A 22,681-nucleotide genomic window follows, 5' to 3' on the forward strand; every position below is an offset into this window, starting at 1 on the left:
TTAAAAAAAAAACACATATACTAGGAATTCCCTGGTGGTACAGTGGTTAGGACTACACGCTTTCACTGCTGAGTCCCTGGTCGGGAAACTAAGATCCCACAGCCACACAGCGCAGCCAAAGCAAGCAAACAAACAAACAAACCACATTTACATCCACACAACAGGGAATAAAACTTTGGAAATTGATTGCCCTAGAAGTGAAAGCATATAAATAGTTATTTTACAAAAGATGAATTCCATGATATTAGATGTTTACTCACTTGTGGAGTGGGAACTCCCCCTTTTTTAGTGAGAAGCCTCCCTACCTTTTAGAAAGGGGTGTCATTTCTCTTAGTCCCCCTGTATATTTATTTGTTCACCAAATATTTATTAAGTACCCACAGTGCTAGGCAAAACACTTGGTTATTTAGAGTATGAAAATTCTTACCTCTTTATTGGGATAGCTTTTCTGGAATATATAATTTTTAATGCTCATTTTTAGAATTTTGTGTCTCTGACTATCAAAGAAAAACAGATGGTAGCACAGTTACTGAACATTTTTAACCCCTGGTAGCATGTCTAAAAAGATCAAGTTCTATGCTATCTCCCAGATTCAAAGTTATTTCCCCTCCATCATATTTCTGCTCAGTTTTCTAAACATGGAAATATACCAGGTCCTTGTGGGGCTGCAGGGGTAGTGACCAGTGCTTCTTCTTACTGTGCAGGGTGGGAATCAGAGGGAATCAAGTATGCTTAAGAATTAGCACCACGCTCAGGGTTGACAGGATAGTAACTGAAAGGTTCTATTCTGTAGTAAAGTTAAACATTACCTAATACATTTTTTTTAAGTTGGAAAATTTACAGGAGCTGAAACTTGTCTCTTGGCTCATAACATATTCCTCCTCCACCAAATTATATGGTAGCTTATTCCACATTTCAATTTCTAAATAAATTGGTCTTCATTATTCGTAGATTCCTGACAGACATCCCGTCTAAAAATTAATGTTTTGCATTCTGCCACTTTGAGCATGTTAAACAAATTACTCAGTGTCTTTGTCCCTGAATTAATTAGAGAGATTCGTGTGATGACTTTAGCACACCGATGTGAATGTGTTTTTTTTTTCTTTTTTTTTTTATTAGGGCTCATTTATTTTCTATTAATAATTACAACTCTACTTTGGTATCATTTGTGGCTTTAATATTACCAGCCTCGGGGAATTGTCATGAGGGTTAATGCCAATAAAGCAGTCAAAACTGTGCCTGGCACATAGTAAGGGCTCAAATGCTATCTTTATTATTTATTTATTTATTTATTTTTTTGTGGTACGTGAGCCTCTCCCTGTTGTGGCCTCTCCCGTTGCGGAGCACAGGCTCCGGACGCGCAGGCTCAGTAGTTGTGGCTCACGGGCCCAGCCGCTCCGTGGCATGTGGGATCCTTCCGGACCGGGGCACGAACCCGTGTCCCCTGCATCGGCAGGCGGACTCTCAACCACTGCGCCACCAGGGAAGCCCTGTCCAACAGCTTTTATCCATCTCTTCTGGATTCTTCAGTTATCCCTTCCTAGGGAGAGGCAACATGACGTGGCAGTTGGAAAGCCCGACTCTAAAGTGAGACCATCGGAGTTCAAATCTCACTTTCACTATTTGTTAGCTGTGTGACAAGTCACCTAATCTCTCTGAATCCTCAGTTCTCTTTGCCGTTAAAAAAAAAATGGAGATAGTAATAATGACTTCTGATGAGGTTGTTTTGAGCATTAGGTGATTTAATCCATGTAAAGAGCCTCACAAAAGGATTAGCTGTTGCCCCTAGGAAAACAAGGCCAGCAAGGGCAAGGATCTTGCCCATTTTCCAATGTATGTCTCTAATGCTTGCAAGTGCCTGATGGGCAGGTGGTAGACACTCATTCATATTTGTTATGTGACTGAATGAATTCAAATATGGTGGATCCTGAGCAGTCTGTGATGAAGAGGAAGTACCTCATTTCAGCAAGTTTCTAGAGTCTTGTTTGTTAGTTGGTTGAAACCATAAGCCCACTGGTGGAGAGAGAGAGAGAAGGGATTGAGACAGAGGAGGGGTGAGAAAGCTTTTCTCAGTCTCCTGAGTGACAGGAGAGTTCTAGGTTGTCCGTGGTTGGGTTTCCCTCCCCTTTACCTGTATCATCTCTAGGTCTGTGGGTGGAATCACTTCCTGGGGCCTCTGGGCTCTGACAGTATGGAAATCACCCACTGACATAAAGGTATTGGGATGGCACTCTGATGCATCTCAGGCTTCCATTTTGTACTGTTCTCTGGGATTGGCTTAATGATAATGTGTTATCAAAATTCCTCAACTGATTGCCAAATTTTCTTTCCAGGCTCAGGCTGCATGAAGAAAAGGTTATTAAAGATAGGCGACATCATCTCAAAACGTACCCAAACTGTTTTGTTGCAAAAGAACTGATTGACTGGCTGATTGAACACAAAGAGGCTTCTGACAGAGAGACGGCAATTAAACTCATGCAGAAATTAGCAGACCGGGGCATTATCCATCACGGTGAGTGAGGTGGCGACTGTCAAGGTAACTTGAGATGAAACAAAGGGCTGGATCTTCTGTTTCAGATATGAACCCACCCATTTAAGAAATAAACATTTTACTTTGTCTCTTGTATACCTCTCCCCAATTACATTCCCTTCCTTCTTCCAAGACGCATTTGACTTTATTTCCTTGGAGTTCTTTATATTTTTTCCTTTCTGTAGATACATCTCTTAGCAATGTAACATATTGTTTTAAATGTTTTAAGTCATTATAGAGAGGCATGCTTATTCTTGTGCAGCTTGATCAATTTGCTGTTTGTTGGATTCACTCATGTTGACAGTGTATCTTGTTTGCTCATTTTCGCCGCAGTGCATGCCATCACACCTTTATCCATTCTACTCACAGACATTTAAGTTGTTTCCAAGTTTTTGCTGTTACTCTCAGTGGTTCAGTGAACATTCACGAACGTGTCTCCTTGAAATCTCTAATCCTGGCCAAGACCTTCTCATGCTGTTATTCTCTTGGGCTGGAATGCCCTCCGTCTGCATTTCTGCTTGTTTTCTACTCATTCTCCAGGCCTCCACTTACATTCAAACTCTTCAGAGACGTGTACATTTCCCAAAGCTGGGGTGCTGGGTGCTCCTTTAGGTGCCCACTGAATATCTCCTCAGCTCTTTCATAGCCTGATCACACCATATTTTAATTACATGTCGACATTTCTTTGAATCTTGCTAGATTTCACATTCTTTGAGGCTGATGCCTACCCCAATATCATGCTCAAGAAGAGTTTGTAGAAAGAATGATGAATTTAATTTTGTGACTCTTTTAACAGATGATGATGATGATGATGATGATAGCTAATAAAACTGAGCACTTTTCTGTGCCAGGTACTGTGCTAAATAGTTTACTGTGTATTAAATCGTAGAGTCATGTGCTTGAGAAATTAGGTAATAAAACAAATCTTAATTAGCATCTTCCTTCATTTGAGTAATTAAATAAGAGGGTTTTTTTTGTTTTTTTTTTCTTATTTGCCTCTCTGTGTATATTGTCTTTCAGTGTGTGATGAGCATAAGGAATTCAAGGATGTCAAACTCTTCTATCGCTTTAGAAAGGATGATGGCACCTTCCCACTGGACAACGAAGTGAAGGCCTTCATGAGAGGACAGAGGCTGTATGAGAAGTATGTGCTGTAGTCTTGTGGAGAGAAGCAGGGCTATTTCAGTCGTTTATCATTTTGACTTCAGCCTGGCTCTTCCATGTGGAATGGTTACATAACTGTGCCTTTTAATATGAGAAAACTCTATCACTCACTTGCTTTTCTCTTTACCAGAAATTAAGTTGATTTCATAAGATTCTTAATAAAGAATTTATTTAAATAGTATTTTCTACATTTAAGTCTATTTAACAAAACTCCAGAAGTGAAAACAAAAGGTTGGCACTTAACGTTTGCCATCAAGTGATGCAGTTGCCAGTTCTCAAATTTTAAGTATTTTAAGTATCTTCTAGTATATAACTTAGAAGTTTAGTCTTTTAAATGGCTAGAGAAGCAGTGTCAAGTACAGGGGAAGTTCAGGTTCAGGTCAAGAGATGAATAGTGAGAGAACTTCAGATAGCAGGGTGGTGGAAGAGGAATAATCTCTCGGCTCTTTGTAACAGATGAATGTACTGTGGCCCAGGAGTATTTTGGTTAGTGGACATTGAATCTCCCAGTTGGTTTGTCTCTGAGCTGATCTGCTGTTTCCGTGGTCCCTTTCTCACCCTACCTTCCTTGTTGTTTTTAAGGGCAACCATTTGAGAAAGGAGTGCAGGGGCAGTGGCACCCTTTCCTTAACTCTGACTGGCTTTCAAAACATGTATTTATAACATAAAAGAGCCTACTCTATAAGTGGGATGGTGCGTGAGGGAGCTGCACCTGGGTGGTCGGATTAAGTAGCGGATGGTTAAGAGCCAGACAGGGTGTGAGTTCTAGCCCTGTTACCTTACCTTTGTAAACATCAGTGTCCTCTTTTATGACATGGGAGTGGGTGATAGCCCCTCCCTCCTAGTTGTTTAGTGCTGTCCTGGGAATTAAAAGAATAAATTGTGTCAAGTACTTAAATAGTTGGTTCAGTAACTCTGCTATGTTGTCAGACCCCATGGAGGATAGCCATTTCAGATATTAATATGACACTGATGACTATCCTCGATTCTGTCTGTCCTGTGTTCTACCTCTGTGCCAGTTCTGTTCACTTCGGTTTCTGGAGCTGGCATTGGCCAACCAATTAATGCCCGATATGTACTAGCTCTCCCAGTTCTCTTATTCCTTGCTTTCTATATCAAAGTATAGAAAATCCCTCATCTCCCTGACTCACATGAATTTGAATGGAAGGGATCCATCAACACCTCCATTTGTTTGCTTGAGTATGTATATATGTTTTGTTGCTGCTTTCATTTACTTTCTTAGTTCCTTTTGGAAAATTCTAGCGGATGTTAAGTATTTAAATTACTCTGATGGTCTCTTCAAACTATAAGAATTTATGTTGTCAAAAACATACATGTCATTTCCATGGAAGGAAGCCAGGGGATTCTGTAATACTCTTCTCTAGCTACAGATTATCTCTTGGGATCTGGGTAAACACTTCATGGGAGCAGGGATTAGCAATAATTGAAACGTCTGAAAGAGAACTATTCTTTTTTTTTTTAAAGATTTTTTGATGTGGTCCATTTTTAAAGTCTTTATTGAATTTGTTACAATATTGCTTCTGTTTCTTGTTTTGGTTTTTGGGCCCCTAGGGCATGTGGGATCTTAGCTCCCCGACCAGGGATCGAACCCACATCCCCTTGCATTGCAAGGTGAAGTCTTAACCGCTAGACCGCCAGGGAAGTCCCTAGAGAAATATTCTTATTAATGGGATGGATATGATAAGAAAAGTTGAAAAAAGTTGCTCATACCCTCTAGAAAATATTTACTCCAGCCCTACCTTCTGTTGCTTCTCCCCATACATCCTACGTGCCATTCACACTAAACTGTGTCTCTAGACCATCCAAGTCTCCTCTCTGCCTTCAGGGCATTTATTAATTCATTAATTATTCAACAAATATTTATTGAGCCCTCACCACCTGCCAGGCACAGTTATAGTTATATACTGGAAATGTGCCCTGGACCAAAGATAGACAAAACCTCTGCCTCATGGACCTTGCATTCTAGTTTGTTGTTGTTTGCTGTGCTGGGTCTTCCTTGCTGTGTGTGGGCTTTCTTTAGTTGCAACGAGCAGGGGCTACTCTTTGTTGTGGCGCACGGGCTTCTCTTCACTACGGCGCACAGGCTTCTCTTCATTGCGGTGGCTTCTCTTGTTGCGGAGCGTGGGCTCTAGGCACACAGGCTTCAGTAGTTGCAGCATGTGGCCTCCGTAGTTGTGGCACACGGGCTTAGTTGCTCTGCGGCATGTGGGATCTTCCCAGACCAGGGATCGAACCCATGTCCCCTGCTTTGGCAGGCGGATTCTTAACCACTGTGCCACCAGGGAAGTCCTTGCATTCTAGTTGAAGAGGCAGACATTAAAGGGATAGCACGTGAAGAGGAATGTAGTTTAGTATGGGTGATTTTCAGTATAGAAGGAGAAATAGACTCACTGAGGGTGACGAGGTTATTTTAGACGGGGGGACAGGGAAGACGTCCCTGAAGAGGTGGCATTTGAATAAAGTGAGCCTTGTGTGTATCTGGTGGAACAGCATCCAAGGCAGAGGACACAGCAAGGGTAAAAGCTTCGGGTGGGAATATGCTCTACGTAGTTTAGGACAGCAAGGAGGCCAGTGTGTCCAGAGGGCCAGAAGTAAGGGGGAGGGTAGGAGATGAGTTGGGGCCAAATCGTGAAGGGCCCTTACCGCCATGATATCGAAAATGTTATTTTAAGTGTGATGGGAGGCCATCAGACAGTAAGGAGTGGTAAAGTGGTGATCTGATGTACATTTTGCATCTGCTGTTCCCTCTGTCTAGAAGACTCTTCCTGCCACACTCAGCCCTTTCTCTACCTCACTCTGACACTTCCTGGCTTCGTGTTCAATATCACCTTTTCTGAGAATCCTTCCGCGTCCCCTTAAGACTGAGTTAGGTGCTGCTACTGTGTGTTTATGCCATGAAAGAACTGTGTTAAACTTTCATCTCTTTTTGTTTACGGCATTAGACTAAGAAACTTAAGGGGAGAGACTGCTTTATCCTTCTTTGTATTTCTTATGGTTTCACGTGTTCCTGGCCAATTGTCAATGGTAAAAATTTGCTGAAAAGGATGACTAAACTTTCTGATCCCTGGACGAGTTGATCTGTACTTTTGTTTTTTTGCTGTACTTTTTTTTTTTTTTTTTTTGCTGTACTTTTTCTGTGTGCAGTGGCTTCCTAGTCATTAGTGTTCAGTGTCTCAATTCCAAGTAAAGTTATTTCTTCAAACTGCTTGTAAAATTAGCACTAGAGAAGTAATTTAATAAGTACTTAACTTGCATGACCTAACTGCCACCTCGCAAATCTTGGCCCCTACTTTTGGTTGCTAGAACATGCATGGAACAAACTTAAGGGCCTTTGGAATTGATAGTTCAGTTTACCTGTTTGATCAATTTTGTTTGGTATATACACTTATCTGTTTTTTAATGCATTTTCCTTGTTTCTCTGGCCATTTTTTCCATGAATCTCAGCATGTACTATTATTTTGAAAGTCTTGGATACTTAAAAAAAATAACATTAAGAAATGAATAGCTGATTTTGTTCACAGCTCATCTTTTCAAGGACTTTATTTATTTTAGAACTGACTTTTTTCCCCTCTATTATTTTAGCTGGAACCCTTGTTTAGGATATCTCTAATATTAGTGAAAGAAAGTCTGACGAAAGATGTATTCCTTTAGTTGTTTTCCTTTTAAGGTAATAACAATAGATAATATTTGTTGATTGCTAGCTATATATCAGACATCCTGACTAATCTATTTTATTTAATCATCATAACAACCCCTAGTTAGATGCTTTCATTGTTCCCATTTTATGGATGAGAAAAAAGTTGCAAGGAGAGGTTCAGTGTCTTACCCAAGGTCACCTCATTCATTTAAAAAAAAAAAAAAACCAGCTGGAATTTGAACCTAGAGCCCAAACTTATTGTTACTAGGCTATTAATAAATCTCTTCTGTTGACTTCAATGGAGATTAAATGAATGAAACCAGTGTTTACTTCAAAAATGTAACATGGAGTTTGTGAATATCTGGGTATGAGATTTGCTATAAAAATTTACTGAAAATATCCCAGGATTTTAAAGTAGACTTTGGAAAAGGGGAGTAAAATGATTCTCCTTCATGGTAAATCTATGTGGTGTTCTGTAAATATGATAAAAAAACAACAGGGACTTTTATTTGTACATTAAGCTGCTCAAAACACTGCCATTAGATTATTTTATCTGAACCTCCTGAACAGAGTAATAATAGAGTAGTAACTAATAACTGTAATGATAATAGTGATAACATAGTAGATAATTATATAATATAGATGGGGCATTACGTTATTGTCCCAGAAGGAGGGGAATCTGGGATCCAGAGCAGTTAAGTCACTTCTGCGTCCTGGTGCTACAGTTCGAGGGGGACAGGAGATGCCTGAACCCAGGGTGACAGGTGTGCAGGCCGTGCTTTCCCCAGCCTCCCATCCAGCCCTAAGGGCCTGGTTCTATTGTCAGTATTTCCTTTTTGCTCTCCTCTGGCTTGTTTGTTCTGTGTTATTTATAGGCCTTTGTGAAACTTGGTGGTTTCTGGCTGGGGTTTTGCTGAGACATACTGATTTGGGGGCACCTTGGCTTTCTAACCCCTGGTGGTGTTTCTCAGTCTGCTATTTTGCAGGACAAATCTGCGTCTCAGGACTAAAAGTCAGTGACTCTGTGTGTTGCCTTTTAGTGTCTACGTCACTTCCGTTACCTTAACTCAGAGGTACTCCAACGAATGCTAGTTAAGGGGCAGAAGCTGACTTTTTCAAGTTGTCCCAACGTGAGGAGCATTGTAGGGGAGCTGGTGACGAGGCCTCTCTCTCACAGCAAGTGGCAGAGCGTGTGGGTTTTGGAGTTGCACAGTCCTCGTCTTCAATCCCAGCCTCACAACTTGCTCACTCTGTGACCTTGAGTGGGCTTTGAACCTCTCTTACCTGTAGTCTTTTTTTTTTTTTTTTTTTTGCGGTATGCGGGCCTCTCACTCTTGTGGCCTCTCCCGTTGTGGAGCACAGGCTCCGGATGCGCAGGCTCAGCGGCCATGGCTCATGGGCCCAGCCACTCTGCGGCATGTGGGATCTTCCCGGACTGGGGCACGAACCCGCGTTCCCTGCATCGGCAGGCGGACTCTCAACCACTGCGCCACCAGGGAAGCCCCTGACCTGTAGTCTTCAATGGAGATAAGTGGGGGACCCACTTGGAAAGGCTGTTGGAAGGATTAAATGAAATCCAGTCTGTACAGTGCTTGGCATAGAGTTGAGAGCCCACGAAATCTGAGCTGCTGCTGTTAGACTAGTAAATCATAATATAAATAAATGACAGTTGTTTTTCTTGTTTTATGATAGTATTTTAAGATACAGCCTAGCATAGAAGTTAAGGACCCAGGAGCCAGGCTTCCTGGGTGTGAATCCTGGTTCTGTGCCTTGGCCTTCCCTCTCTTTGCCTCCATTTGCCCATGTAGTAAATGGAGATACTGATTGTATCAACCTCATGGACTTGTGGGGATTAAATGGACTGATTAGTTTAAGCCTCCCCTAGAATAGGAGTCATGCCCTGCTGCCAGCTTGAGGGGAGTCTGAGAAAGAGGGTGTCTGCCCCTGGATCCGTGCCCACACTCTGTTGTTTTGAGGACTTCATCTAAGCCCACGCAGGGCACAAGGCGCTTTCATCAACAGGCTTCCTCAGACCTTCACTGTGGCCAGTTGTGGACTGAAGGTTCAGGGACCAAGGCACGGCATCTCCCTGGGTGGGCCTTCCAGCTCCCCCGTTAATTCTGCATGAGCACAGATACCCCCGACACACAGCACATGAACAGAACTCACATGCTCTCAAACAGTGCAGTTTTTAGTTTTCCAGTAAAAGCTTTGAAAGGACAAAAACCATCAGTGTCTTTAAGGAACAACATTGAATCTGTGTACGTTGCCTTCGGACGGTAGAAGGTGTTTCGGATGCATGTTCCAAAGTACAAAACTTGATTATCTTTGCATCAGTGGGCACAGTAGATCTCTTTAAGAAAAAAGTTGAACTCTGGATTACCGAGTGTTCTATATACTGATAAATAGAAGTAGCTATAAAAGAGAATATGAGTTTGGGGTGCAGTTTGGATCATCCTTACTAAAACTAATAGTTGAAACGCACATTTTAAACTAACCTTGATTTCATCTTCAGACGTAGAGGAGACTTCTCAATTTTATTATTCATTTTTTAAATCTGTTTTTTTATTTTATATTGGGGTATAGTTGATTTACAATGTTGTGTTAGTTTCAGTGTACAACAAAGTGATTCAGTTATACATATACATACATCCATTCTTCTTCAGATTCTTTTCCCATATAGGTCACTACAGAATATTGAGTAGAGTTCCCTGTGCTATACAGTAGGTCCTTGTTGATTATCTATTTTGTATATAGTAGTGTATATATGTTAATCCCAACCTACTAATTTATCCCTTCCCCCCACGACTTCTCAATTTTAATTTAACACCGTCTTAATATGGAGTTCAATCCCTTCTAGGTCTGGTTCATAAGGGCATTAGTTTAGTTTTTCATCCAAAGGGTCTTAGTTTTCTTATTATCAGGAGTTTCTCTCTCCAGCCACCAGCAGTCTATTTCTTCTGCTTAGGAGTGTATACCTGGTTGAAGAATTAAAGTGCCTGTATACCATTAGATCTCTTTGAGTTCCCACTGCTTTCTTTATATTCTCTATTTCATAGAACCGAAGGGAAATATAAGGGGAGAACTATATACAAAGGGGAACAGCCCTTTTGTGTATTTTATCTTATCAGAGGTTTCTCTACCATATACCCCTGGGATCTTTTTCCTGTTCCCTCCCAGAGGCTGGCACAATAAATATTTGTTGAATGAACAAAGGATTCTACATGCTGTGATTGCTACAAGCTGCTGAGCTGGTACCATGAAAAAGCTAAAGAGAGCTTGCTTTTCATGGTAAGCGACAGGAGTCAGAGGTGTACCTTGTCTTGCCTTTTTAGAGTTTACAAAGCATCTTGTCCATTAACCTGCTTGATGCTCTGTACAACTCTGAGTTACACCCAGTAGGCACAATTAATCCCATTGCAGAGATGGGGCACCTGAGCTAGAAAGAGGCTTAATGACTGGTGTAACCTGAAAACATGGAGCTGGAGTTTAAAAAAAAAAAAAAAAGCCTCCAAATTTTTGTCTCTTATTGCATTTGCAGTATAGAAGTGCTTTCCAAACCGGGATCCTGAGTTCTGCAAATTGATTCAAGTTTTATGTTCAAAGTATATCTTAATTATTTTGCAAACTGTAATAAAAATACTTTCTAATATGTTATATACAGCTTTTCACAGTTTGCTTGTGCTTCCTAGTTAATTATTGGTTTCACGGAATCTTGGAGTACATGTTTCCTTCTTGGATGATTTGAAGGGTGTCCTAAAATTGCAGTGTAAGTAGAATAAAAGTTATTACCTTTTGCGGGCTTCCCTGGTGGCACAATGGTTGAGAGTCCGCCTGCCGATGCAGGGGACACGGGTTCGTGCCCCGGTCCAGGAAGATGCCACATGCCGCAGAGCGGCTGGGCCCGTGAGCCATGGCCACTGAACCTGCGCGTCCAGAGCCTGTGCTCCACAACGGGAGAGGCCACAGCAGTGAGAGGCCCACGTACCGCAAAACAACAACAACAACAACAACAAAAAAGTTGTTACCTTTTGCAACTATTTAGTCTGGGTGACAAGGCATGAGTTTTGATACTGTGTAACTCACGTTGAGAACTGTCGTGAGTCTTAAGATTTTATCTTACTTGCAAGCTAACGGGTTTGCCTGACACCATTTCATGGATGCAGGTAGGAGACCCCCGGGTTGGGGGACAAAGAACAATTTGTTGCTCTCGGCAGTGGCAGTAGCCAGAGCATCATCATTTTTTTGACAGTTCCTCCAAGGCTTTGTTCCCAAAGAACAGCACAATGAGGTGCAGATGACACCTGCCAGGGTTGGGTTACAGAAGAGGAGCCCCAGGCTCGAGTAACCTTTTGAAATGGTCTTCAAGCAAACCTGCTTTCTGACCCAGATGGAGGAAGTATCTTTATCTTCCAGGTCTGTTCATTATGCAGACATTCTTGAAAAGATGGTGAGAGGAGTTGAAGGGACAGTGGAGGAGGCCTGAAGATGCTGATGATATTGATGAAAGGAGCAATCACAGGACACTATTGATGCTTATTAGATACCATGCCCTTTACATGTGTTTTCTTATTAAAGCCTCGTCCTACACCAATGAGTTAAAAAATGTGATTCTCCCTTTGGCAAATAAGGAAATCGAGGCTAGAGTGGTAAAGGAACTTGCCTACCTTCACATAGCCAGAAATCAGCGGTGGGGTGTTGGGGGAGCATTTCAAACCCTGGTCTCCAGCTCCAGAGCACATGAGCCCGCATGTAACTCCTTTTCAGTCTGCAGCTTCTAATTCACAAAGCTTCTGCAGCTTCTATCCAAGGAGGCTGTAGCAGGAATGAATACCACTAAACAATATTAAACAATATGCAGCTTATAGATTTTTAAATGGGCCTGAAATGGACTTTGTGCTCCCAATGCAGGAGGCACGGGTTCGATCCCTGGCCAGGGAACCAAAATCCCGCATGCCACGTGGTGTGGCCAAAAAATAAATAAATGAATAAATAAATGAACACATAAATAAATGGACCTGAAAAAAGTGTTCATCTCCTGGTTTCTCCTAAGTCCTTGGGTCTGGTTTTGGAAATCACATCATTCTTTACTACTTCTTGGCAATGCCACACTTTCCCTCCATATAATAAATATATGGCAATAATATTAGAGCTTTGTTAACATACAGTACAGGCAGCAGGCCAGCTGTGCTTGTCAGAAGTCATCAGCCCTAGATTGTCATGTACAGATTTCTAGCTTTGGTTGATTATTCAGAAATGACTTGGTTTAGAGGTAGACACAAGTTGTTGCTTCAACAGCAGACGTGATTCCTCGACAGGGATTCATTGCCGGGCATTTCTGCCAAGTTTTCCTGATCTTGTGTAATTGCAGGATGACGAACCAAGTCTCTGTAACATCGATTTTGCCAATGAATCTCTGTAGTTAGTTTTCAACTTGGTAGAATGGAAAAACCATTTAAGATTTCTGTGGGTGGAGAAGCGTGTGTCAGAGTTCTTCTCCACTCATCGAGACATTCAACCTGTCTGAGTCTTGTTTTCATCCGTAAAATTGGGAGAACAGACACAGCTCGCAAACTTGTCATGAAGACTAAATGAGATAAAGTTCAGCCGAGTCTCACCTCATACAGGACGTGTTGTGTTTCCAATATGTGAGGAAAAATGCACATCGTCGCAAGTATCCTCGTGTGACCCAGGTTGCATAAAAAAAAAAAAAAAAAGTGCCTTTATATGCAAGAATTCTGCATGGTCAGATGCCCAGCCTGTACACAGGACATTTCTGTTTGTCCTCCAGATCATTCTCTACCCTTTTCCCACCTTTCGTGTGCCCCAGGAGGCTGACTTACATGGCCTGAGTCAACAGGCTCCATTGCCATTGGCTGGGTCAGTGGGAGGCACTAGCAGGAAGTAGGTAGAAGGGAGGAGATAAGGTCAGAGTACTTATTTTTCTGCTTGCTGCCTGCTATTGAAGGCCACAGGTCCCATCAGGCAGCCCTCTTCTTAACATCTATCCCCTTTAGGCTCTGGAAACTGCCCTCTCTCCATAATCCTGAGGCCTGGAGTTGTTAATGATCACAGCCTGCTAGTCTGGACCTTTGCCATCTCCTTTAGTTTCCCTTAACCCTGCCCATAGCTTTAGTAGTTCTTTTATGCTAGACTACCTCTTATTAGCCCATTTGTAAATTTTTGTAGTTTCCTGCTAGGGGACCCTGACTGACAGAGCCTGTGAGACCCACCTGGGATCTGAAATGAGTTGTCTCCTATCTCCATGAATGGACAGGCATGAGGAATTGCCCACACTCTATCAATGGAAAAGTCACTTGCTCTTTCTGTTTTTTTCTGAGTGTGTACCATGCATGATGTGATGGTTGGAATTAGCACAGGATACTCTCACTGTTGTATGAGTATGGAGTATGGTTGGATTATAATGAATTTCTTTGGCTCCCTTTCTGACCCTCATCAACCTGAGTTCTAGCCCGGCAACCACATTTCTCCAAGGTAATTGTGCTTGATGTTTCAGTCTCTCTAGCTTGACTAGAAGCTCTTTGAGGTCATGGACCTTGAGGTCACACACAACTTTAGAGCCTCAATGTCCAGTACATAGCATATACCGAATAAATGTTTGTTGAAGAGATGAATAGATAAATGAACGCATGGTCATCCTTACTTAGGAAAGAAGTCAGTGGGCAGCCCCTTTCTTTCCTAACCTTGGAATGTGCAAATTGGACTAAAACCAGGAGTAGATATTTGCTATTCTAAGATCACTCTATTCGTATTTACTCATTGTAGGTTCTGATCACAAACATTCAAAGCGTAAGAATAATAATCATAGTCATCATTTCCTGAGGACTTCTGTGCATTAGGCATCATTCTAAATATTTTCCACATATTATTTTGTTTAATTCTTCCTGTACTTATAAGAGGGAGAGATTTTCCCCATCAATTTACAGGGAAGGAAAGCAAATTTGAGGTGGGCTAAGTGACATGCTTTAAGCCTCCAGTTGCGTGAACCTGTAGAAATGGCATAATGTCTCTCTCCAGTATGCTTTGAATCCAACAACTCTAGTTCACATCAAGTGTCAGTTTATTCCATCTGGAAGAGATGAAGAACTCAGAGTCGTTTCTAGAGGAAATGGCTCTTGTGTGTTTTTAAGTGTTGAGATTCTAGAGTGAGTGGATCTAAGGTGGGTGGGGCAGGGTGAGGTGAGGCCAAACATTCTGCAACAAAGGGGAAGAAGAACACACAGGGAGCAGGAGAGAAGGAAGGACCTCCTGGGAGGAGAGACACTTATTGGAGCAAAATAAAAGTAGACCTTCTAGGAGCGATACGAGGGGAAGGCTTGACTCGTTGGGGTTTTTAAAGTTGGAGGTTATTCCTCCATTATTAGAAGCTTTGTGTGGAGGCTCCTTGGGTAGGCGGCTTTGTCTTTCAATGCAGAGATGATTCCAAGAGGTATACAATAAGTCCCCTGCATATACAAACGAGTTCTGTCCCGAGAGCACGTTCGTAAGTCCAGCAAAGTTAGCCTAGGTACCCAACTAACACAATCGGCTATATAGTACTGTACTGTAATAGGTTTATAATACTTTTCACACTACTAATACTTAAAAAACAAACACACACACAAAATAAAGAAAACATTTTTAATCTTACAGTGCAGTACCTTGAAAAGTACAGTAGTACGGTACAACAACTGGCATTGAGTGAACAGGCAAGAAGAGTTACTGACTGGAGGAGGGAGAGGAGGTGGGAGATGGTAGAGCTGAAGGATCCTCAGCAATAGGAGATGGAGGGAAAGCTGCAATCTCACTCACGCCTGACGTTGATGGAACACACGTTCACGTCTTTGAAAGTTCGCAGCTTGAAGGTTCGTGTGCAGGGCACTTGCTGTAGTTGCTATGTTGTTTTTCTTGCTTTGTTTGCTAAATGAAAACATCCTTGCTTAATCACAGTCTCTTCACACAGAGCTGGGGAGTGTAAACAATGGCCTTGTTCTACCAAATCTACAGAAAGCATTTATTAATTTTAGAGCCCCTAACAAAAGAGTCTTTCAGACCAGAAAGAAAGAAAATCCAGATAACATCTTAAACTTTATTAAAGTTAAATATGTAGTCAAACTTTAACTATAAATTTAAATGTACTGAAGTATAGTATATCATTATATGCAGCACACATATCATAAGTATGCAGCTCTGTCAGTTTCACAAACTGAACACACTTATGGAACAACCACCCAAATGATTTTTTTTTTTTTTTTCGGTACGCGGGCCTCTCACTATTGTGGCCTCTCCCGTTGCGGAGCACAGGCTCCGGACGCGCAGGCTCAGCGGCCATGGCTCACGGGCCCAGCCGCTCCGTGGCATGTGGGATCCTCCCGGACCGGGGCACAAACCCGCGTCCCCTGCGTCGGCAGGCAGACCCTCAACCACTGCGCCACCAGGGAAGCCCCCAAATGATATTTTTTATAAAATTGTCCTCTGTATTCTACCATGATTCAATCTCCTAAATAAAATTAACTTTCGCCTCAGTGTTAGCATTCTCTAGAGTATAAAATTTCCTTGTAAGTAATTAAACTTTGGTTTTTCTATGTTTCACCTGTCACCTCCTCTCCCCGGGTGCTTGGAATTGGTTCTCCTGGCTGGTTGGGACTATCATCCAACCTGACGAGGATTGATAAGAGTTGATAAGGGTCGGGGCTTCCCTGGTGGCACAGTGGTTGAGAGTCCGCCTGCCGATGCAGGGGACATGGGTTCGTGCCCCGGTCTGGGAAGATCCCACATGCCGCGGGGCAGCTGGGCCCGTGAGCCATGGCCACTGAGCCTGCGCATCCGGAGCCTGTGTTCCACAGCGGGAGAGGCCCCAACAGTGAGAGGCCAAAAAAAAAAAAAAAAAGAGTTGATAAGGGTCAACTCTCAGGGGTGTGTGTGTGTGTGTGTATCATTTGTTCACTGCTGCTTTGTGCCAGACAATACACTAGATGCTTTACACAGATTACCTCTAATTTTCACAACCCCACTGAGGTAAGCATTATTACCTTCATTACATAAGAGAAGAAACTCAGAGCCCAACCCCAGCTTGGAAATCACAGTTCAGAGATTGAAACCTAGGACTCCCTCCCCTTGCCACTGTCACCCTGGAACTGTTTGTACTGATGGGAAAGAGCAGAGGAGAAGAAAATCATCCAGATCAGTCCCAGATTGCTTTTGCGTGGCACAGGGATATTGTCTTGTGTTCATTATATCAATATGTCCTACCTGCGCTAGGACAGATAGATTCAAAAAGACTGGGAAGTCTCTCCTTGCCATCACATTTCACTCTTCAGACCATGCCCTTCCCTCTAGTGCATGCTGAGAGGTGGCTGAGAGGCTGTTAGCATCTCCATGCACACCAGTGGCTCCAGCTTGCTGAGTGTTTCTTTATCCCATTATTCCTAGACCGAGGTTAGTGATTGGTCCTTTGCCACCGATGACTCCCTGCCGGTTTCTAGCAGATGGGTGAGATCAGAGTGTACGAGAGCAGTTTCAACCTTTCAGGAAGTTTGGTAACTTTGCTTCCTCCTGGTCTTCCAGAGTAGGAACTTTGACTTATTCTTTGTATTCTAGTGACCAGTGCAGGGTGGGGTATCCAGTAAGTGCTGATACATTTGTTGAGCTGAAAGCACAATTGTCATAATGGAAAGTGAAAAGGTGACCATCACAGGAAAGGGTCACTATGCTGTCATCTTTGTTATCTTCACTGACAATCCTGAGCTCAGAATTCATCCACTCTATCACCTACAGGATCAGAACCTTTCTGGCCTAATGGCATCCCATTGCCCATGCTTATCTCCTTCTGCTTTGCCACCTACTCCCACCACCCCCCCACATCGTGCTGCTACTTAACATTGAACTGCTTGTCCTGATCTCTCCTCATACTGTGTATCTGTACTTGCTTCTCCTTGATCCTGTATCCTCTCACAGGCTCTCTTTTTTTTAATTTTTTAAAAATTTATTTTTATTTATTTATTTTTGGCTGCGTTGGGTCTTCGTTGCTGCACACGGGCTTTCTCTAGTTGCATCGAGCGGGGGCGTCTCTTTGTTGTGGTGCCCGGGCTTCTCATTGTGGTGGCTTCTCTTGTTGTGGAGCACAGGCTCCAGACGCGCAGGCTCAGTAGTTGTGGCACATGGGCTTAGTTGCTCCACGGCATGTGAGATCTTCCCAGACCAGGGCTCAAACCTGTGTCCCCTGCATTGGCAGGCAGATTCTTAACCACTGCGCGACCAGGGAAGTCCCCCTCTTACTGTCTCTTAAGATCAACTCCTGTTTCGTCAAACAGGAGTTGACCTTAAGAGACTCTGGTAGACTTGGGTATTTTCTTCCTTACTTTCCTTTCATTCTATATATACTTATAACTCTATCGTAACATTTATCTACCCTGCCCATAGTTTTTTTTTTAATATTTTATTTATTTATTTATTTGGCTGTGCCAGATCTTGGTTGTGGCACGTGGGATCTTCGTTGCAGCATGCATGCGGGCTCTAGTTCCCTGACCAGGGATCTAACCTGGGCCCCCTGCATTGGTAGCACGGAGTCTTAACCACTGGAACACCAGGGAAGTCCCACCCATAGGTTTTTTTTGTTTTGTTTTGTTTTGCGGTACGCGGGCCTCTCACTGTTGTGGCCTCTCCCATTGCGGAGCACAGGCTCTGGACGCGCAGGCTCAGCGGCCATGGCTCACTGTCCCAGCCGCTCCGCGGCATGTGGGATCCTCCCGGACCGGGGCATGAACCCGCGTCCCCTGCATTGGCAGGCAGACTCTCAACCACTGCGCCACCGGGGAAGCCCCACCCATAGGTTTTTGATGTTTGCGTCCCACTGGATGGTAAGCAAGTTAAGGACAAAGTCCATGTCTTTTCATTTCTGCATCTCCTAGGATAGAGAAGATGCTCAGTAAATATTTATTGAATTAATGAATGAATAAATGAAATGTCCAAAGTAGTGATATTTTAATAGCTTTATTGAGATATAATTGGGTCAATACCACACAATTGACCCATTTAAAGTGTACAATTTAATGCTTTTTAGTATATTCACAGACATTTGCAACCATCACCAGAATTTTAAAACATTTTTGTCACCTCCAATAGAAACCCTGTACCTCTTAGCTGTCACTCTCTATTTCGCCATTCGTCCCTAAGCAATCACTAATTTACTTTCTGTCTCCATAGGTTTCTCTGTTTTGAACATTTCATGTGAATGGAATGATATAATTTATGGTCTTGTGTGATTGGCCTCTTTCGTTTAGTGTAACGTTTTCAAGGTTTGTCCATGTTGTAGTGTGTTTCGGTACTTCATTCCTTTTTATAGCCAAATATTGCTCCATTGTATGGATATATGACATTTTCAACTCCATCAGTTGATAGATATTTGGGTTATTTATACTTTTTGACAATAATGTATAATGCTGCCGGGACATTTGTGTACAAGTTTTTCTGTGGACATAGGTTGTCATTTCTCCTGGACATAAACCTAGGAGTAGAATGGCTGGATCACGTTGTAAGTTTGTGTTTAATGGTTTGAGGAACTGAGAGACTATTTTCTGAATTGACTGTACCATGTTACATTCCCACCAACAAGCTTCCAGTTTCTCCACATCCTTACCCACAGTTGCTATTATCTGACTTTTTGATTTTAGCCAACTAGTAGGTGTAAAGTGGTATCTCAGTGTGGTTTTTTTTGTTGTTGTTTTTTTTTTTTTGCAGTATGCGGGCCTCTCACTGCTGTGGCCTCTCCCGTTGCGGAGCACGGGCTCCGGACGCGCAGGCTCAGCGGCCATGGCTCACGGGCCCCGCCACTCCACGGCATGTGGGATCCTCCCGGACCGGGGCATGAACCCGTGTCCCCTGCATCGGCAGGCGGACTCTCAACCACTGCGCCACCAGGGAAGCCCCTCAGTGTGGTTTTGATTTGCAGTTCCTTGATGACTGACGATGCTTAGTATCTTTCCATGTGCTTATTGGCCGTTTGTATATCTTCTTTGATCTATTGAGATCATTTGTCCACTTCTAAATTGGGTTGTCTTCTTATTTAAGTGTTCTTTATATATTCCAGATGCAAATCCATTATCAGACATATGATTTGCCTTTTCTCCCATTCATTGAGTTGTCTTTTCACTTTCTTGCTGGTGTCTTTGAAGCATAAAAGTTTTACATTTTAATGTAGTTTAATTTATCTATTTTTCCTTTTTTTTCTTGTGCTTTTGGTGTCATATCTAGGAATCTTTTGTCAAATTCAAGGTCACGAAGATTTATCCTTATGTTTTCTTGTCAAAGTTTTATGGCTTTAGCTCTTACATTTAGGTCTTTAATATATTATGAGTTATTTGTTGTATAGGGTTTGAGGTAAGGGTCCAACTTCATTCTTTTACATGTGGTTCTCTAATTATCCCAGAACCATTTGTTGAAAAGACTATTATCTCCCCCATTAGATGGCCTTGGCACCCTTGTTAAAATCAGTTGGCCATAGATGTATCAAAGCATTTTGATACATTTTTTAAATCTGGTTTAAGATTTTTAAATCTGGTTTAAGAGAGGGAGTCTTAGGATTGTACAATGTAAGACCTTGGTTGAAAAAAAAGAGGAAAGACTGTTTCCCATTCTTCTTCATGTAACTTCCACAAATATGCAGGATAAAGTGGTCCTTCTGTCACCTAGCCTGTTAACCTGCAGAAAAGTAGTCCCTACTTGTCATTGTGTTCAGTTTTTTATCATTTTTCTTACCTCTTTAAAATATGTTCATTTTATTTTCCCTTGTTGGTATTATCTTTAATTTTTCTTAATTACTTCATCTTACCCCTCCTAACCTTCTTTATTTACCTCCTTTTTTTCCCTTTGTTTTTGGCAGCAAATCCTTCTATTTTCTAATAATTATGGAAGCATCCAAAATAAATAATAACCATTCCCTTAAAAGGAGCCTTTATAATATGTTTGAGAACCCAGCTTCCCTTGACAGTTGTTTGAAAGGGTTCACAGAGGTTTGAATTGTTTTGAATTCAGTGTAGAAGTGCTTGGTTTCTCTCCTTCTTGTGTAATTTTATGGTTATGAAACCATAGCTGAACGTAGCCTTTTAGGACAGCCATGGCCTTGGAATCCACACTCAGCTTCTATCTAAAGCTGATTCAAGTTCAGTAACAACAGCTGAAATGTTTAATACAACCACACTAAAAAGCTGAAAATGTTTAGCACAACACTAAAAACTGTGGGCAATGTGAAAATTACAACTTAGGTTCCAGCATATCAGTCTCTTCAGAGCATAAAACCAGCACTAAAAAAGTTCTTGCTTTTTTTCCAGCAAATCTAAAATAGCAAGCAAAGAGGAAGGGATTTTAACTTCAAAGACAAATAACACTCTCCATTACTGTTGTTTGTGGTATTCTTAGTTTCCCGTCAGTTGATTAACAAATATTTGTTAAGCACCTAATTTATACTGCCTCCCAGGGCTGGGTTTTCACCAGCATTGAAGACATGGTGTCTGTCCTTCAGAAGCTTCTAGTTTAGCTGAAGGGGTAAAAATAGTGTGTTAAAAATTGAGAGAATATATACAAAACTATGGTACTGGCTCAGAGTTCAAAAAAAAGGAGAGATCTGTATGAATTGCTTTTTAGTTGGGATATTTTCAAAGAGAGGTTAGTACTTTAGCCCTTCAAAGCAGAACCCCACTATCTCACTTAGCACCTTCGTGCGAATGAGAAACAGATACCCTTTTGCCCTTTCCTTCAGGCTCCTACAGTACCTCTCCTCCACAGGGACTGCTCCTGAGGAGTGGGCACTGGATTTTAGACTTCATTTGTCGCTGAAGCGAGGTTCCCTTGTGCAGTGAACAACCTGCACCACTGTACAAGGAGAGCCTTTTTTTTTTTGAAGAATAGTTTGGATTTCTCCAGGGAAGGGGAGGAGGGAGGATGTGAGGGAAGAACACGAGTAAGGAAAAAAGATGAGAAAGAGTATGTTCTGTTCAGTGTATAATAGGAAGACAGCTGAAGGAAGGTGAAAGGTATTTGTTGGCAAAGAGCGTAAAATGCTGTTTTTCTTCCCTTTCCCTCACCTTTTTTAATATATAATAGTTTTACTGACAAATATTAACCAAACAGTTCTCTGTTTACTAGTTCCTAACCAAATTATTATGAAAACTGTATCAATTTATGCCTGTCACATCTATTCTATAGATAATAGCATAGCATTATAATAGCATAGTATTCAAAAATATCAATGCTCATATAAGCATTTCGCCATAATTCATACTTTCTTCCTAATCACACGAGTCAGTGTTACACATTCAAACTGTATTTTGGAAGCATACATCTAAATATATAATTTGTACATTGGGAGCAACTTTATTATATTGGGCATTAATATAAGCATTTTGTCAGGGACAAGTCATCTGGTTAAATATAAACTTAACCTTAATATAACTTCTTTATTGATAATGTTTTTCCCAGTTATAAACATAGTATACTCTCTCTGGGGAATAATTTGAGTAATAGAGAATTCTATTAAGGTGAAAAGAAAAATCATTCAGAAACTGCCCCCAGGGGTAAGTAACTCTTTTAATATTTGGATGAATGAATTTTTAATTTTTAATGGTTATTATATATATAATTTTATGTTTTGCTTTTCAAAATAATTTATCATTACACTAACACTTTTTTTTTTTAAAGCTCTTTAAGTTCTAAAGCATCTTTCTGGCCTAATAGCCCATGGGTCATTTTGGCTTCCTCCCTAGCTTGTGCCCTTGTATACTATTCACATATGTTCCCACGTTATATAGGGCCTTCTCAGTTCCTTTGAATTTTTTTTCAATGCACAAGGAGATTGCTATCAGCTTCTTTCTATTCCTGTACTGGCTCCTAAATGTAGCAGTTCCTTCTATTGTGATGCTGCCTTTCCCCTGGGTAGAGTGAGTCTGGGAAATATGACTCAGATATATATCCAGGAAAGGTTGTACTCAGTCACATGCACAATCAAAATCTGGTGAGTACTTCCAGGAGACGAATATTGTTAATGCCTAACACCTTATAAGGTGTGTGGCTTTATGTCATGATTATAGGCCCACACAGGACCATTTTGACTGAAGATTTGTTCTATAAAAATAAGACTTTCAGAGCATCATCCCCATTAAAAATAAGACTGAACTTGTTCTATAAAAATAAGACTTTCAGAGCATCATCCCCATTTCTCATTACTAATTAAAATGGAATTGTTATTCTTGTCTATAGAAATATACACAGAATCTTAATTCATTTTGCCATAAAGAAAGGGGTTTGATCTTATGGCTCCATCTAGAAAATGTTTA

At 41.6% G+C, this 22,681-nt stretch overlaps 1 protein-coding gene across 2 annotated transcripts in view; it reads left to right on the forward strand.

Annotated features, from left to right (window-relative positions):
- Positions 1 to 22,681, forward strand: part of DEPTOR (DEP domain containing MTOR interacting protein) — a gene marked incomplete at its 5' end in the record, with an annotated part of 151,916 nt that overhangs the window by 35,405 nt on the left and 93,830 nt on the right. Inside the window, 2 exons of one of the 2 annotated variants that reach the window (XM_079722703.1) lie at positions 2,334 to 2,512; positions 3,551 to 3,674. The exons of the other annotated variant lie outside the window; for it this stretch is intronic. Coding sequence (XP_079578829.1) covers positions 2,334 to 2,512; positions 3,551 to 3,674 — 303 coding nt within the window. The remainder of the gene's footprint in view (positions 1 to 2,333; positions 2,513 to 3,550; positions 3,675 to 22,681) is intronic. 2 annotated transcript variants of the gene reach the window in all.

Source organism: Hyperoodon ampullatus, assembly GCF_949752795.1.
Source record: "Hyperoodon ampullatus genome assembly, chromosome: 17".
Taxonomy (NCBI): Eukaryota; Metazoa; Chordata; class Mammalia; order Artiodactyla; family Ziphiidae; genus Hyperoodon; species Hyperoodon ampullatus.